Raw genomic sequence first — 18636 nt, forward strand, 5'->3', positions numbered from 1 at the left:
GGACTATAGGGTCCATGAAGTTGAAGCTGCTTTGCCTTACTTCTACAGATTTTGTGTCCATTTCCTGCGTAAATACAGATGCAAACTTATTTAAAATCTCCCACATCTTTTTTTGGCTCCATTCATGGATTACCATTTTGATCTTCCAGGGGACCTTTTTTGTCCTTTGCCATCCTTTTGCTCATAACATATCTTAACCTACCCTTATCATTCTCCTTCATTTTGTCTGCTAGGGCAACCTCATGACTTTTTGCCCTCCTGATTTCTTTCTTGCATTTCATAAGCACCTCATTTGTTCCTCCCTGCCTATACCTGCTATGCAGCTCTTCTTTTCCCCTAACCAGGGCTTCAATAGGTCTAGAAAATCAAGGTTCCCTACACCTAATATCTTTACCTTTTATTCTGATAGGCACTTACAAGCTTTGTACTCTCAAAATTTCACTTTTGAAGGCCTCCCATTTACTAAGTACACCTTTGCCAGAAAACAGCCTGTCCCAATTTGCACTTGCCATCTAGTCCTTTTACAGTATGGTAAAATCCCTCCCGCCCTGTCACATCTAAAGCAACAGAACCCAGAATATTGAGCTGCCAGTCCTGCCCCTCCTGCAACCAAGTCGCACTAGTGTCTAAAATATCATAATTCCAGGTGTTGATCCATGCCCTGAGCTCATCTGCCTTTCCTACAATACTTCTTGCATTGAAATATACACAGCTCATGTTAGTCGCACCATGCTCAACCATTTGATTCCTGACTTTGTGGTCTTGACAACATCTGTCTCCGTAACCTCTCCATCTGTTCTGGCACTCTGGTTCCCATCCCCCTGCAACTCGAGTTTAATTCCCCCCCCCCCCCCCCCCATGCAGCACTAGCAAACCTTCCCACTAGGATATTAGTCCCTTTCCAGTTCAGATGCAAACGATCTCCTCTGCACAAGTCCCACCTTCCTTGGAAGAGAGTCCAATGATCCAAAAATCTGATGCCCTCCCTCTTTTGTCAATTCCTTAGCCAGGTGTTAAACTGTAAAATCTTTCTATTTTTAGCGTCATCAACACATGATATAGGCTGAATTAAGAGTTCAAAAAATTTCATACAACAATCTGATCAAATTTATCTAAAATTGTCTTTGAATAGATGGAAACACAAAGGCCTCATGTAAGTTCAATTGACTTAGAGTTTTAATATTTTCATAGGGTGGCACAGTAGTGTAGTGGTTGCTATTACACCGCCAGTGAACACCAATCAGAGTTTATTCCCACCACTGCCTGCAAGGAGTTTGTACATTCTCCCTGTGACTGTGGGTTTCCTCATGGTACTCCAGTCTCCTCCCACAATCCAAAGACGTAGGGTTAGTGAGTTGTGGGCTTGCCGTGTTGGCATCGGAAGTGTGGCAACATAGTGGGCTGATCCCAAAACAATTTTGGTTGATTAAAATTAATGCAAATAATGCATTTATTTCACTTTATATTTCACTGTGCATATGACAAATGAAGCTACTGTAATCTTTCTCTCTTGTTAGCTTAATTCAAATTACAATTTGTAGAAGGAGCAGGATCCGGCACATGCATTTCACCACACAGATGTTGTGCTGCTCTAATACTTATAGCTTTCAGCAATTTGTTTCAAACAGCTTCATCAGAATTATTTGAAGAAACCTAACAAAAAGAAGTTTGAAAATACTAAAAAGAGGTTGATTATATGCTTTTATATTGTTCTGCTGTTATAGTATTGCTTTGTGTTGTACAAAGTTTTGAAATCATATTAAGGTGGCAAGAGCAGTTTGTTCCTCATCATAATTTGAGAATTTTCAATTCATTAAAAATATTATTTGGATTTTATTTCAAATTATCTGATTAGCTCATCATTACTATTATCATTTTGACAGTTAAAAATGGTAAACTCCAATTAATTAAAAAATCAGGAAGCTCCTCTAATTAGCACTTATTGTGTTAGTAAGTGCAAAATGTTAAGATCAGTGCCATCTGTGAAATGTTTAGACGCCAATATAATAAACAAGCAAATAAGTTAACAAGAATCAACCTGTGAGGAGAAGCATAGTAAGCAATGTGCAAAGTGCAAATTGTATTTTAATTGTAGCGTTCATGGTAAAGTCAGTAGTTTGCAACAATAGAGTGTATTCAAAACCTTTACAAACTTTCTACAAATCACAAAACTAATCCAGAGCTCTGAATTATATGGATTTATTTAATTACTCAATCAATGCTCATGCACAGCACTGTGAGACAGACCACTTGTTAAAGAAAATTGTGTTGAATTACTTAAATCATTCCATTGAATCTTTTTTTCTTTACTTTCTTAATAGATATTTATAGGACGTGCAAGTACCCAACCTAAACAAGAATAAAACATCTGATGAATTTCCAGTATCCATTCATTTATTTTGACTTTAGTTTCACTAGAAGTTTCCTTAAAACGTATCTTAAAAATGAAGTTTAACTGATCTTAATTATTTTAGTTTCAAATTTAGTTGATATTTGAAGGTAACTCAACATGTGTATTTCTTCAATTTCCTCGAAGATAAATATATTTGAATTCATGGTTATTCACTTGTATCCAGCATTTGACATGTGGCACATTGGAATACATCATACACCTTAAATGAAGATATTATTTTATATACGTGACAGACCTAGAGCAAAAAAACAAAGTTTGTTATTAACCAGACACGAAGTCTTTGTGTTAAAGATGTGCGACCAATTTCATAGGGTCTGTAACTTGTCCTATTCATCAAAGCCACTATTCCTTTTTTTGAATGCCAAATGTTTTCTATTCACTCAAATGCATGTTTTCTATATTACATCACCCTCAAGTGTCCTTTGATAGACTTTTGTTCCCAGTTAGTATTTCACATCAAACCTGGATGGAATCAAAGGTACAGTTGATCAAATGCCAACAGTGGATTCTAAGAGTAATTTTTAAAGATGAAACCATGATGGCTTGTCTTGAATTTAAAGTTAAACTGTGTCTGAAAGTCATTATTTTCTCAAATGTATTTTTGCAATTGCTTTATTTAAGGTTGCAAAGCAAGGCTAAAGATAGGAACTTATAATTAATAATCTGTTCCATATTGCTTGAGTTTTATTAAGGACCACCTAAAATTTTATGGCATCTTTGGCTTGTGAGGTTTTAAGTCTAAAACTCTCTATGTTGTATGTGGTACAGTAAAGGGAGCAAACACAATGTTAAGGTATGAGATTTAAGACAAGCATTCTTCCAACACCCACTCTTTCGAACTATTCTTAGTAACTTATGGTACACTCCCTTTAGAACTTCCTTTGATTTGTTATTCATCAAGCATATGGAGTAAGTATGTGTTGACTGTGTAGCAAGCTGGAATGATAAGCCCTCGGAAACTGCTATTTGTCAGTGTTATAAAGCAGATTGCAGTACTGTGGTTTTGATTAACATCAAAGGACACTTCACAGGCAGTAATAGTTATATCAAAACCTGAAATGTATTATTCACGATCCACACTAGAGTCTTTAGCAATGTTTATGCACTTTTCAACAAAACAGTTTTGCTGATTTTCATATTCTTTTCCTTTTCTCAGGATGGCTACCAAACTCATTAGACTCGTCAATGACAAAAAAAGATCTGAGTTGGAGAGTGGCGGCCCCAGGCGGATAGGCAGGGACATTGAGATGGAAGAGATGATTGAGGAACTGCAGGAAAAAGTTTGTGAACTGGAGAAACAGAATGAAGGTCTGAGAAATCGGCTAGTAGCTTCGAAACAACAGTTGCAAGTTCAAGGCCGTAGAAACACACCATATAGTTATGTACAGCCGCGCATAAATACTGGCCTTAGAAAAGTTCCTGAAGCTGCCTTTATGCAGGAAAATCTCAAAAAAGGTATAAAGTATTGTAGAATTTTTATTGTACTTTCATGTACCCTATATCACCTGTTAGCAATTTGCATACCATTTAAATGAGGATTTCATTCCTATTTTGAAATTGGATCAATGTTAAAGGACTGGTAGTCCACAGTGATCCCATAGCTTTTTTTGATATTTAATTTAGAAGAAGATCTAATTGAAACCACTTTATAAGAATCTCTTCCTCATACAATTCATTGTAAGAATGTTCAATTTCTTAATTTTAGTAAATCAAAATTGTGGTTCTTTGAAATGTAGCTTTGTTCTCTGTTCTTACCATTCATGAGATTATATTAATTTAAAAGATACTGATGAAAATTAGTTTCGCAGCTGTCATCCAGCATACTTCTGAATGTTCTTAACTATTCAAGTGGTTCAGACATTTTAAGTTTCTCTCGATTTACCTCCCCTTTCTTTTACTTACAAAGCCTTGCACATCACAGAGATAAAACTCAAAGTCAAAGGGCAATGGTTGTTTCATGAGTACTTCATGATTCTAAAGTATATTGTACTTCTGAATGATCTTCAGTTATAAACCTGGATTTCGTAGTTATAATGATGCCGAAAATGTCAGCAATTGCCATCATTGCACAATAAAGCAATAATCTCCGATATGAAATTTTTAATGTGGGAATCTTTGTTGCTGTCAGTTTTTCAGACTAATCAACTATAATCTAGGAAACTCAGTGATTTAAAATATCTGTTATTTCCAAATTATTCTAACTGTAAAACTCTGGAAATCTTTGTTATGTGAGATATAATTAACTTAACAAAGACATAATAAATCATAATTCTTACCAAGTCACTGCTTCCAAATTCTAGTTAGCATATGTGAATTGTAATTCCCACATAAATATTTTGAAAAGTAATGCTTTGAATTTTTTAAATATTTTACTTTCTATGAAGAAGTTTATTTCTTCCTTCAGTTTTCACTATCATGGTTCATAAAAGCGTGGTTCTGCACCCAACATTATTTTATGTTTAAAACATTTAATATTTTACTTTTCTTCCCAGTTTATTGTCTGATAAAACAATTGGGTGCTCTGCCAACTTGCTGACATCACCGTTACTGGCATGGATCCCCTGAGCTAGTGCATGACAGGAATAATCCAAAGACAAAACAAAGTCCATATCACAGAGATCAGTAGGGCTGTTTCCTGAGGTCAATGGTGAGCAATGTCAGTACATCACTTACTATAAAATCCAAGCCACTAGTTCAGCTTGATAATTAATTAAAATTAGTATTACACAGCTTTGTAAAGATGCTGCTTTTCCACCCTTTAATGTGACCTTTTGTTTATTAGTTCTGAGAGAATAGTATTCTGCTCCACAAAAGCAGTGCCATTTTCTTTAGTCTTCATGAGTTTTGTTGCAAGATGCTCATAATTATCTTGCTCTTCTGTTTTACTACTTATATTACAGGAAAGAATAAACTTGACTTTATCAGTATTTTAATCTGACATAATGTAACCTAAGTGCAACTGCTGGTGGCTTGAGCAGTCCAACCATGACCTTATTGCCTGTTCTGAGCACTTGCATCTGAATTTTGGTTTAAACGTAAAGGCAAAAATGGAATTGTACATTTCTATAATTAAATAAAACAAATTTTGAAAATAGATACATGTAGCTTTCTATAATGTATCCCATTAGTATCTTTCTATTCACCTTAGATGGGATTTAGAAGCAGCGACATTTAGTAATATGCCAAATTAGCTAAGAAGGCTAATGAGATAATGCAGCATACGAATCAGCTGAGGTGAAAATGTAATAAAAATAGTGTGTTATCATTTACTGAGGGGCAACAGCATCATACAAATGAGACCAAAAAAAATTAAGAAATCAGAGAAGAATCCACAAGGGTGATCTAAAAGAATACTAAAGTTGAAAATTTCCTTTTAAAAGCAAATGTTGAAAGGAAAAAGATTCACTATATACTAAACCTAACAGGCTAGCATTCTTAAAGGGCACATTGACTCATCAAGAGTGCCTCAGCATTTTTAATGGAAATGTCCCATTTCTTGTAGTATGAGATGTAATTTTAACCAGTCAAAATTAAGAAACTTTATAGAACTGTCCTATATAATGTTTCCAGCAATTTTCCTACTTTTTCCTACATTTTACTTCAATTTCCTACATTTTTAGCTCTAATAGTTTCTCTACCTAGCCAGCTTATCATTGCAAGGATCAGTTCCAGTTCTTTACCACACTTCTCTTTTCCAATGAAGAAGAACCCCTGGCCTGAACAGGGGGCAAATTTTAGTGTTGCACTGAGAGATATAATTTTCCATATTTAAATTGTATGTGATTGATATTTTGTTTCCTTTCTTATTTGATAGGCATGACATTTTTTACATTGTGACTAGGCAGTTTACATGGTTCGGCATGGACTAGATGGGCCAAAGAGCCTGTTTCTGTGTTGTACTTTTCCATGATTCTAATTTTTACGTATTATCAATTCAGGAATCAAGGTTCAAGATCCAGAGCTGACAACAAAGTATAGCCAACCTTTGCTTCCCAGATATGGACGTAGTTTGCTTGAAGATGCCAGGGCTGAAGTACGGAATTTGTAAGGCTCTCTTTCTTAACTACATTTTAAGTACTCTGCAGGAATGTGTTCAAGGGGTATTAGGAAATCTTTGACAAATAACCACAGAATAATTGAAACATGAAGTCTTTTACTGATTGACCCTTTGAGTCATGTCAACTGAAAAACAGCTATCCAGCCTTATTCCATTTCGCCACTCGTGGTCTTTAGTATTAATAGTTACCTCAGACCAAATGCACATCCACATAGTTTTAAGTGGTAAAAGGCAGTAAGTGTCTGATAGGACATGCTGATGGATTAATCAGTGCCACTTTAAATGATGATTAAAAATGCCTTTCTGAATTGTAGCCATGATGACTTTTTCGATGATGGCCTGTATTTACTCAGTTAATCTTTGTCTCACTTTTTAAACAATATTACTATGTTAGCGGTCTTCTTGAATCCAAAGAGAATTAGAAAAGGATGATCAAAGCATCTAATATTGCCCATTTTGCTTCTTTGTATTACTTGGGATGGTTTTAAAGAGCATTCTCAAGGGTAAAATCAATTGGCACTTGTACATTTTTAAAATAGACTAAATTTGTTTCTTTCCTGCCTGTTGTACATTTTCATTCAGATTATGCTACAATATCTCTACCACTAATCAGTATGTTCATATTTCTCATCAAAAAATCCAGTGATATCTTTCACCAAATGCTGAGGATAACAGTTGAATTAGTCAATATTTTTCAATTGTTTCAATTAAAAGTGTCCGCTGCTATGTCCCCTTTAATAAATTGCTAATCTGTTAAACTATACTGTAATTATGTTGTTTTAATATTTTAACACAACATTAAAGTTTTTCTTTGACAACTTATCCAACTAATTAATAAACGCCTGCTCTGTCTCCAATGAAATTCTCAACATTTATTTGTAGAAAGGGCAGTGGACGAATCTCAAAAGCTTGTTTTCAAATAAATTTTAGATTTAAGTTTAGATTTATTTATTACTCATATGTACATTGAAAAATACAGTGAAATATGTCATTTGCTTTAACAACCAACACTATCTGAGGATGTGATGAGGGCAGCCCGCAAGTATTGCCACATATTTTAGCGCCAATATGGTATGCCCACAATGTTGAGCAAAACAACATCAAATCTGTACTTTTTTAAAAAGATTGCTACCTGCTGTGCCTGTGTGAAAGAAGCACTTGTAATGATACACCAATTGGAGATTATTTTTCAAGATACGCATACTAGTTCTTGAATATGAGAGAAGCAGAACAGCAACATACTTCATCCTAATATGCATTCTTTTAAAGAAAATTTAAAATTCATTGCCTTCTCATTATTCTTTGAATCATTGATGCTTCTTCCCAATCTGAAATTTAAAAAAAGATAAGAAAAAGACAATTAGAGGCAAAAAAAGTAGTTAGTTTGGCTTCAGTGCATTCCAATTTCAGTAATAAACACACATGCACTACTACGTGGTGAATATCACCACATGGAGATGGTTATTGACTTCAGGAGAACTCTCACTACTCACCCCTCTCTTTACTCTAGCAGCACAGCAGTCAGCAGTTTCAAACTCCTGGGAGTGCACATCTTGCACAACCACTCATACAACACATTCCACGCAATCAAGAAAACTCACCAATGCCTCTACTTTCTGAGCAGGCTGAAGAGAGCTGGACTATGCACATCTATACTCACTTCATTTTACAGGTGTGCAGCAGAGAGCATCCTACCAAGCTGCATCACTGTATGGTACAAAAAGTGCACTGTGATGGTCAGGGAGTTCAAAAGTTCAAAGTAAATTTATTATCAAAGTACATGTATGTCATCATATCCAACCCTGAGATTTATTTTCTTACAGGCATACTCAGTAAATCCATAATAGAATAATAACATTAATAGAATTAATGGTAGATCGCATCAACTAGGTATTAAACCAGTGTGCAAAAGACAAACTAATAATAATAATAATCATACATAAATAAATAAGCAATAACTATCAAAAACATGAAATGAAGAAGTCTTGAAAGTGAGTTCATAGGTTGTCGGAACATTTCAAAGATGGGTCAAGAGAAGTTGAATCAAGTTATGCCCTTTGGTTCAAGAGCCTAACAGTTGAAGGATAATAATTGTTCTTGAACCTGGTGGTGTGAGTTCTGAGGATCCTGAACCTTCCTTCTGATGGCAATAGTGAGCAGAGAGCATGATCTGGTGGTGGGGTCCCTGATGATGGATGCTGCTTTCATGTGACAATGCTTTGTGTAGATGTGCTCAGTGGTGAGGAGGGGTTTACCCGTGATGGACTGGGCAGTATCCACTACTTCCATTCAATAGCAATGGTGTTTCCAATGCCCTTGAACTCTACAACAGGTAGTCAAAACCAGCCTACTCGCCATCAGGGACACATATACAGAAAGGTGCCAGAAGAGGACTAGTAATATAAAGGAGCCCACCCATCCTGCTCATGGACTATTTGTCCCACTCCATCAGGGCAGAGACTACATTTCATCCATGCCAGGACCACTAGATTTGCAAGCACTTTCCCCAACCAGTAAGGCTAATCAACCTCCCATTAATACTCCCTTCCACACCCCCCAACTGCCACTATTTTATCATTTCCCATCAGTCACCATATATCCAGATACTCCTGTGCCTAGTGTCAATTTATGGACATACAATCAACCTACTGTATCTATATAAGCTGTCTTAGGTATTTACATTTATTGAGTCTTTAAATTATTTTCTTTATCTTACTGATTTTTTTTGTGCTGCTGCATCGGATCTAGAGTAACAATTGTTTTGTTCTCCTTTTCGCTTCTGTACTAGAAATAGCATTAAACAATCTTGAATCTTGTATTGGGACAAGGAGGAAATGCTACATATTTTTGCATTCTAACTCAAGTTTGTTTTATTTTAAGTATGTTGAGTTTTGAAACCCAATAGAAATCCTTAAATATTTCTGAAGGTCTGTTGTTAATGATTAAAAACATTAAACTGTATGCCATGTTTCGTCTTGATAACTTTTTAACCTCAATACACTGATGACACATTTAATTATGTTTCAAGGGTATTAATTGTGTTTTGGCATAAATATTACATTTTTTTGTTTCTGGAACATCCATTAAAATCCTCTGATATAATCTTTAGAGAGAATTGTATTGCATCCCAGAAGATTGAGATGGAAGAGATGAAACAAACTGTTGAGATACTAAGAGAGGAGATCAGGAGGAAGGATAAAGAATATGAAGAGTCTCTTCTTCATCTCAGAGAGCATCAAGCATCAGGACAGAGGTAAAAGAAAAAGTGTTCTATATTAGTTCTTGATAGCCAGATTATATTTGAGTTGTTTGAGCATTTATAATTATATTTGAGAAATCAATGATTGTCCCACAATTTGATCAGTTTTTATTTTTTAAAAGAACTCCTACAGACTGTAACAAAACCCAGTTTCCCTCGGGATCAATAAAGTATGTCTGTCTGTCTGTCAGTGCTGCATTCTGAAAGGTTTCCAGAGCTCAGTTTCTCAAATAGCAGTTGTTGAAAGTACAACGTAGTATTTAAAAATTGCAGTGGTCAACAAATCAACAAGCAGTACAGTCAAAGGTATAAAAATTACCAAATTTATAACAAGGCAGTGTTCTTGGATTCATGGACCATTCAGAAATGTGATAGTAGAAGGAAAGAAGCTGATCCTAAATATTAAGTATGAGTCCTTCATGCTAGTAATAAGAAGAGAGCATGGCCTTGATGTTGAGGATCCTTAGTGATGGATGCTGCCTACTTGAGTCATCGCGTTTTGAGGATGTTCTTTATGGTTGGGAGAGTTGTGTCCATGATGGAACTGGCTGAGTTTACAATATTCTGCAGCCTCTTTTGATCCTCTGCTTTCATTATCAGGCTGTGGTGGTATGTACATCTATAGAAATTTGCTAGAGTCTTTGGTAACATAGTGAACCTCCTCAAACTCCTAATAACCACTGTTGCACCTTCTTTTTATTGCAACAATGTATTGGGCCCAGGATAGATCATCTGAGACGCCGATGCCAAGGAACTTGAAGCTGATCACCCTTTCCAACACTGATCCCTCAATGAAGACTGGCTTTTGTTCTCCTGACTTCCCTTTCCTGAAGACCAAAATCAATATTTTGGTTTTGTTGACATTGAGTGCAATGTGGTTGTTGTGACAACCAACCAGCTGATGTATCTTGCTCCTGTGCACCGCATCATCACATTTAGAGATTTTACCAATGTCAGTGTGCCATCTGCAATATTTTCATAATGGAACTAATGTGTGTACCAATATCTAATTCAAAATTATTTCAGTGATGTCATTAAGTAACCTTAGTAGTATCATAATTTACACAATTCTTTTGAATCCTTGATGAATATTTAAAAATATATACTTTGAATAAAATCAAATTCTCAATGTAAATTAGCAAATTTGTATAAGATTTTTTCCTTTTCTACAAAATAGTTGAAAGGTATCAAGAATACAGCAGCTTTAGAGAAATCAATAATTGTATCATTTCCTTGTTACTCGAAAAAAAGGAAAATTAAAATCTCAACTCCTATCATCTCAAACTGAATCCCACCACCACACATATTTTCCTCTCTCTTCCTCTCTCCATTTTCCACAAGGATCAGTTTCTTTTTGACTTCCTTGTCCACTTGTCCTTCCTCAACTGATCACGCTCCAGGTACTTATCCCTGTAGCTGTGCTAAATGGTTCACCTGCTCTTGCACCATCTCCCTCACCACCATTCAGAGCCCTAAACAGTCCTTCCAGGTGAGACAGTCCTTCACGTGTGAATTCATCTGTGTCATTTATTGCAGCTGGTGCTTCTAATGTAACCTCTGCATCGGTGGCACCTAACATAAACTGAAGGACTGCTTCATCGAGAACCTTTACTCCATCTGCTGTTACTGCCAAGATCTCCTGGTGGCCACCCATTTTAATTCCACTTCCCATTTACACACTAACATGTCTAATCAAGGCCTCCTCTAACTGCCAAGTTGAGACAAGATCCAGATTATAGAATCTCTTTATATCCTACTTTGATGGTCTTCAGCCTGACGGCATGAACGTCAATTTCTTTAATATATTGTCATAACTCCTCTCTGTCCTACCCTCACCTTTTGTTTTCTATTATCCCACCTGTCCCATCACCCCTTCTGTTTCTTCCCCTACTCTCTTTGATCTGCTCTTCAGCCACACATTCCTCATTCTGGTTCCCTTCCTAACTTGCCCTTTATTCCCTGGTCCACGATTTTCTCTTATTAGATTACATCTTCCTTTGTCACTTTCATTTCAACCTCCCATCTTCTTACTTCATTCCCATTCTCCCCCTCTCACCTGGACCCACCTATCACTTACAAGTACTTGCTCTACCACCATCCACCACCTTTTTATACTCCCCTCTTTCCAGTCCTGATGAACGGTCTCGACTCAAAATATCAACTGTCCATTTCCCTCCATAGAAGCTACTAGTCTTGCTGAGTTCATCTTGCACTGAGTATTTTTCTTTCAATAAAATCATAGACTTTTTTGTTGTTGTGGTCCAGCTTCAGGCAAAGAGTTATGATTTATGCATGTGCTTTACATAATGCTTCATTATTTAAATTCACATTTTATAACTAAACTAAGTGGCCTATATATCTGCTTTAAAAAAAGATATGTTCCATTGTTTACAATTTGCTATACCTCATAAAGATTTGCTGCAAATTGAAAACTTTCTGCTATCCCTGTTAAACTGATTTGTTGCTCTTTGTTATGACCCTGGTGGGTTACAATACTCCTTGATGATGTTGGTTTATAAATTTGGCCAAGACTCCTGTGAAGTAATTCTACATTGAGTTAAATAAATTTGACGATATTGATTGTAAGTCAGCATAACATTCATTAAGCACGTTCATTTTGACCATTGCCAGCTTTTTTGATTAGAATCATCAACAATTGAGAGGGAAGCAAATCCCAGATTTATAGGACTGTGCTATGAAACAAAGAGATCAGAAATCTCTCATTGATTCAGAATTCTCAATCCAATCCCAGAAAGTTTGGATTCCATTGCTGTCCACTCCAGAAGATTCAGCATGGAATCCAGTTTTCCAGGCATTACTAAGTATTTCACTGGGGAATTGACTTTTACCTTCTCCATTGGGTCAAACTAGCTTTGAGACCTCATTGATTACAATAGGATAGGAGTTCTAATGTAAAGATTTAGAAGCAAAGGTAAAGATAAATTGTTTTCTTAATGCTGTATGTAATCTTTAAAATAATTTGTCTGTTTTGTAATTACGCCTTAAAATTAATAATTCTTCATTGTTTTTAGTTTTATGTATTTCCTTTAATTTTATTAGATTATAAATCTTTGAAATTAACTAAACAGCTTTCACCATTTACAGCCAGCAAAGCTCTGTCTCCAGATGCAAAGATGTCAACATTTTGGTGTACAGATTTCAGAAAAGTTATCAAAAGCTACAAGGACATTTGCTCATTGACAATTAGAATGTCAAAATAATTATCTTTTTTTAACCTTAACATTAAAACATTGCAACTTGAAGCCAACATAATATATGAAAATGGCTCCTATGACATCATAGTAAATGCAGTTGCCTAGTGTAATACAGATTGGTAAAACATGAACAAATAATATATTGAGCCAGCCAGAAATATTATCAACTAGTTTAAAGATAAAGCACAAAATATAACTCCCAGTTACTGTCTCAAATTATTCATTTCCATAGAGAAGCAATTATGCAACAATGTGTTCCACCAAATAACCACAGTAATTAAATTGGAAATAGTACATCATTTTTATTTGTTTACTGCATGTAAACAATTTAGAAAGCAGCACAGTAATATAGTTTTGTCGTGGCGGCATGTACAATTCTCATTGAAAATCTTTCAACTGTCATGTGTTCCACATATGTTTCATTTACTTTTTTTTTAAAAATCAAACATATATATGTACTTGTGGCTCATGTGCAAGTAACTTAATTAATCAGAAATTCCTTTTAGCACTCACATGATTTTTTAATGAATGTGTTGACCTTATGGAAAATATGTGCACAGGTTCAATGATCCAATCAATTTATTAATTTGTAGAACACAAAATAACTTTCAGACAACAGACTTTTTCATATTTTGTTAAAGGTTCAAAGCTGTTTTTGTCTTAATTTTGAAGGCAGACAGTTGCTCATATTTAAATAGTCATCATAGAAGACACACAAGAACTGAGTGTGCTGGGGCAAGATAATTGATACTATTCTTTATTGTAAGGAAAGTTTTCTAATCTAAATGGCATACAAGGCAATGAGTCCATACTATTACGTACTTTTTTGTACCAGCAAGCACCTCGGGCTAGAAATGCATTGTTTCAATGCAGAGAGATGTAAAAAAAGCAAATTGCCCCATCATTCCAGACAGAAACAGTATGAGCACCAACTTAAAAAGAATTTCAAATTCTACAAACTTGTTCACTAGGATAACGTTTTGGGGAAATGATTTTTGTTGCACTTCTCCCTTATTTCTTAAATTGCTGGAGAGCTTTTACTGTTTTGATAATACCTTGTACAAGAAAACTCAAGGGCTGTTTTTCACATTTCAAAGTTGAAACAGCAAAGATCAGCTTTATGCATCTTTAGATGGTTTACATATGTGCTTGCTTTTTCGCATCAGTTTTGTATCAGTTTCCATTATAGCTTTGCAGCATTTTCCAAGAAAATATACAAAATGTTTATTTTATGTACATTGATAAAAGAAGAGAATGATATTTACATTTCAGTATTGTCTCTGTATGTGAAATGTTTAAAAACCTGTAGCAAAAAAAAAAATCCATTTGATTTCTTTAACAATCATCCTAGTTTAGGCAGAGCTGTATTCTATGACTATCTAACAAAATTTTAAATTACTGAGGCTGAGTTGATTTACATAATTTATATGGGATTATCCTAAACTCATTGCATGTCATAGAAACGTAGAAAACCTACAGCACAATACAGGCCCTTCGGCCCACGAGGTTGTGCCGAACATGTCCCTACCCTGGAAATTACTAGGCTTATCTTTAGCCCTCTATTTTTCTAAGCTCCATTCACCTAACCAGAAGTCTCTTAAAAGACCCTTTCATATCCACCTCCACCACCGTTGCTGTCAACCCATTCCACGCACTCACCACTCTCTGAGTAAAAAACTTACCCCTGACATCTCCTCTGTACCTACTCCCCAGCACCTTAAACCTGTGTCCTCTTGTGGCGACCATTTCAGCCCTGGGAAAAAGCCACTGACTATCCACACGATCAATGCCTCTCATCATCGTATACACCTCTATCAGGTCACCTCTCATCCTCTGTCGCTCCAAGGGGAAAGGGCCGAGTTCACTCAACCTATCCTCATAAGACATGATCCCCAATCCAGGCAACATCCCTGTAAATCTCTGCATCCTTTCTATGGCTTTCACATCCTTCCTGTAGTGAGGCGACCAGAACTGAGCACAGTACTTCAAGTGGTGTCTGACCAGGGTCCTATATAGCTGCAACATTACCTTTCGGCTCCTAAATTCAATTCCACGTCTGATGAAGGCCAATACATCAATAAGCCTTCTTAACCACTGAGTCAACCTGCGCAGCTGCTTTGAGCGTCCTATGGAGTCGGACTCCAAGATCCTTCTGATCCTCCACACTGCCAAGAGTCTTACCATTAATACTATATTCTGCCATCATATTTGACCTACCAAAATGAACTACTTAACACTTATCTGGGTTGAACTCCATCTGCCACTTCTCAGCCCAGTTTTGCATCCTATCAATGTCCCACTGTAACCTCTGACAGCCCTCCACACTATCCACAACACCTCCAACCTTAGTGTCATCAGCAAACTTACTAACGCATCCCTCCACTTCCTCATCCAGGTCATTTATAAAAATCACGAAGAGTAAGGGTCCCAGAACAGATTCCTGAGGCACTCCACTGGTGACCAACCTCCATGAAGAATATGACCCATCTACAACCACTCTTTGCCTTCTGTGGGCAAGCCAGTTCTCGACCCACAAAGCAATGTCCCCTTGGATCCTATGCCTCCTTACTTTCTCAATACGCCAGTTCAGGTGCAAACCATCCTGTTGGAACAGGTCCCACCTTCCCTGGAACAAAGCCCAATTGTCCAGAAACATGAAGCCCTCCCTCCTGCACCATCTCCTTAGCCATGTATTTAGCGGCATTATCTTCCTATTTCTAGCCTCACTAGCACGTGGCACAGGTAGCAATCCGGAGATTGCAACTCTGGAGGTCCTGTCCTTCAGCTTTGCACTTAAATCCCTAAACTCTCTTTGTAGGACCTCCTCCTTCTTCCTATCCATGTTATTGGTCCCTACATGGACCATGACATCTGGCTGCTCACCCTCCGTCCTGAGAATACTGAGAACTCGATCCGAGATATCACGGACCCTGGCACCAGGGAGGCAACAGACCATCCGAGATTCTCAATCTCTCCCACAGAACCTCTTATCTGTCCCCCTAACTATCAAATCCCCCATCACTACTGCTCTACTCTTTTCCCTCCTCCCTTTCTGTGCTGAGGGTCCAGTCTCGGTGCCAAAGACGCGTCCACTACAACTTGTCCCTGGTAGGTCATCCCCACCAACAGTATGCAAAACTGTATACTTATTGTTGATGGGAACAGCTACAGGGGTGCTCTGCTCTTCCTGTCTATTCCCCTTCCCTCTCCTGACAGTCACCCAGCTACCTGCCTCCTGACTTTTAGCGATGACTATCTCCCTGAAACTCCTGTCTATTTCTGCCTCTGCCTCACGAATGATCTGGAGTTCATCCAGCTCCAGCTCCAGTTCCAGTTCATTAACTCGGTTTGTCAGGAGCTGCAGCTGGATGCACCTTTTACAGGTGTAGTCATCAGGGACAATTGTGCTGTCCCTGACTTCCCTCATCCTGCATGCAGAGCACTCGACTGCCCTAACTGCTACCTCCATTCCCTACTCCTAAGTTAATTAAATTAATTAAAGGAACTTACCCAGCTTTACCTCACTTGGATCAAGCTCATTCTCAGCCTCTGCTCGCCGAAGCCTCTCGAGCCAAAGCCTCAAAGCTCTACTCCTCCTTGAGCCACTCACACCTCTGGCCTCTCCTCTTCAGTTACCCGTCCTTTTATTTGTCCCTGCCAATTATCTCACGAGCCCTTTGCTCCTCCTCTTCCTGCTGCAACAGTTTCTCGATCACACTATCCTGAGTACTTGCTGCGCGTACCTTTTTAAAGCACGCTCACCTCAGCTGCTTCCCAGCACTCAGCGTTCTCACGAGCCCTTCAGTCTCCCTCTTCCTGCTGCAATGGTTTCTCGTTCACACTGTTCCTCTGAGAAATTAATTTGCTTTTATTGTTTTTTCCACTCTATGAGCTTTTTGTCTGAATAAATTCATTTTATTTAACCCAGGCCCATGCCCCACCTTTAAACTTTTTAGATAGTTCTTGACACAGTATTGTCAACAGACACTCCAATGTGCTAAATTCTAATTTTGTCATCACTTTGTTTTTCTATTTAAATATTCGCAAATAAATTGGATCATTGGTTCTAAAAAATCAAGTACAAAGGTGTGCTTGTCGGTAGAGGCACAATGATCACAATAACCATTTAGTATCAAGGATGCATGAATATTGGGCACAGTAGTGTAGCGCTTAGTGTAATGTTATCACAGCACTAGTGACCCAGGATCGTTGTGCCGGAAGGGCCAGCAATTATCTCTAAGTAAGAAAGTAATTAAAATGTACCTATATAAAGTACCATACAGGGATGGATAAATTAAGACTGACAGATAAACAAGTTATATTTGAATATAAATCCAAATGTTACTAATTTGACAAATATTTGATAACTGATGTGCCGGGGGAAGTTTGATCTGTTTTAATTGAAGCTTTTTAATTGAGAACACAGGCTGATTGCCTTTTGAAATTTCACTACGTTAATCTGTTAGGGGAAAGCATCTATGTTACATGTGTAAAAAAGAATTAACAATTTATGTCAGAATATACCACTTTATATCTTACGACAATGATATTACTGAATTCTGGGAGAATAAACTTACATGGAGTATCTTACTGCGGCATTGTCCATTTCTACAAATGTAATAGCTAAGTGGAAGTGGAACACACAGTTGCAGACCCTTCATCAGGTCTGTTTACTCTTTTCCATAGACGCTGCCTGGCCTGCTGAGTTCCTTCTAAGTTTTGATTCATTTGAAGAAGATTGTGGGGACTTAAAAGAGATGCAAGTTTTATACCATAGAAAGTCTATTTTATTTTTCCCACAAAATAATGACTATTTTTTCATTAATTATAGGACAACTATCAGGGACAATGTAGAGATGATAAAACTACAAAAACAATTTGTGGATAAAGCAGCTGCATTAACTGTCTTAGAAGGCAAGTTTCTGCAAATCCAAGAGGTAAGAATTCAGCTTTCGAACCAATTCATTTCCTAAAAACAACTTTTTTTCTTGCAAAGTGATATGGACAATCAAGGAATCAAGAAGAGTTTTACAAATTTATTTTTTAAATTCCTATCATTTGAACTTATGGTAATGTGCCTATTCCTTCCAATAAGTATGTGTACTCTTACAATTTATTCACATCAGGATTGGTAATTTTCTTCCCTTTCAGTATTACTTAATTAAGGAATGCCTGAACAATGTGGTATTCTAGAAATGCTACTTGAGAAGTTGTAACTTTACATAGAATTTTGTGCACTTACATATGACTCTGAATAGCACAGGCCTTATAAAAATAGTTGACATATCTTCTGAACTATTTTGACCAGAACAGTGTGCACAATCACTATGTAGCAGGCCATGGTATATTTAGTATAACTTTAACCCCATTGATATTGCTGCAATATGACAATGCATGGACCAGTCCTGAGCCTCAGTATGTTGCAAGGTTGGCGTGGATTGTTATATTATAGATGGAAGCTATTCAGCTTCTCAGATTATGCCAAAAATGAAGTGCACAATTTTGAAGTTCTGCACCCCCTTCTTTTCCTAATAGTCCTACAAATTATTCCCTCTCAAATGCTTACTCTGAGACTGTTGACTGATACTTTCAGATGATAATTGAACTTTTTTCTCACATTCCCTTGTATGTTATCCAAAATTTCATTGCATAACTTTGTAATATACAATCACTGTACCAGTCTTGAAAATAT

General features: G+C 36.9%; 1 protein-coding gene across 5 annotated transcripts in view; it reads left to right on the plus strand.

The window, feature by feature from the left end:
* The window catches only part of rpgrip1l (RPGRIP1 like), a 177296-nt gene that overhangs the window by 38909 nt on the left and 119751 nt on the right, over window positions 1-18636 (plus strand). For all 5 annotated transcript variants that reach the window (XM_073069990.1, XM_073069985.1, XM_073069988.1 and 2 more), the window contains exons 4-7: window positions 3570-3868; window positions 6352-6457; window positions 9580-9723; window positions 17776-17881. In XM_073069990.1, the coding sequence (XP_072926091.1) occupies window positions 3570-3868; window positions 6352-6457; window positions 9580-9723; window positions 17776-17881 (655 nt within the window). The remainder of the gene's footprint in view (window positions 1-3569; window positions 3869-6351; window positions 6458-9579; window positions 9724-17775; window positions 17882-18636) is intronic.

The sequence above is a fragment of the Hemitrygon akajei genome, chromosome 17 (assembly GCF_048418815.1).
Source record: "Hemitrygon akajei chromosome 17, sHemAka1.3, whole genome shotgun sequence".
NCBI lineage: Eukaryota > Metazoa > Chordata > Chondrichthyes > Myliobatiformes > Dasyatidae > Hemitrygon > Hemitrygon akajei.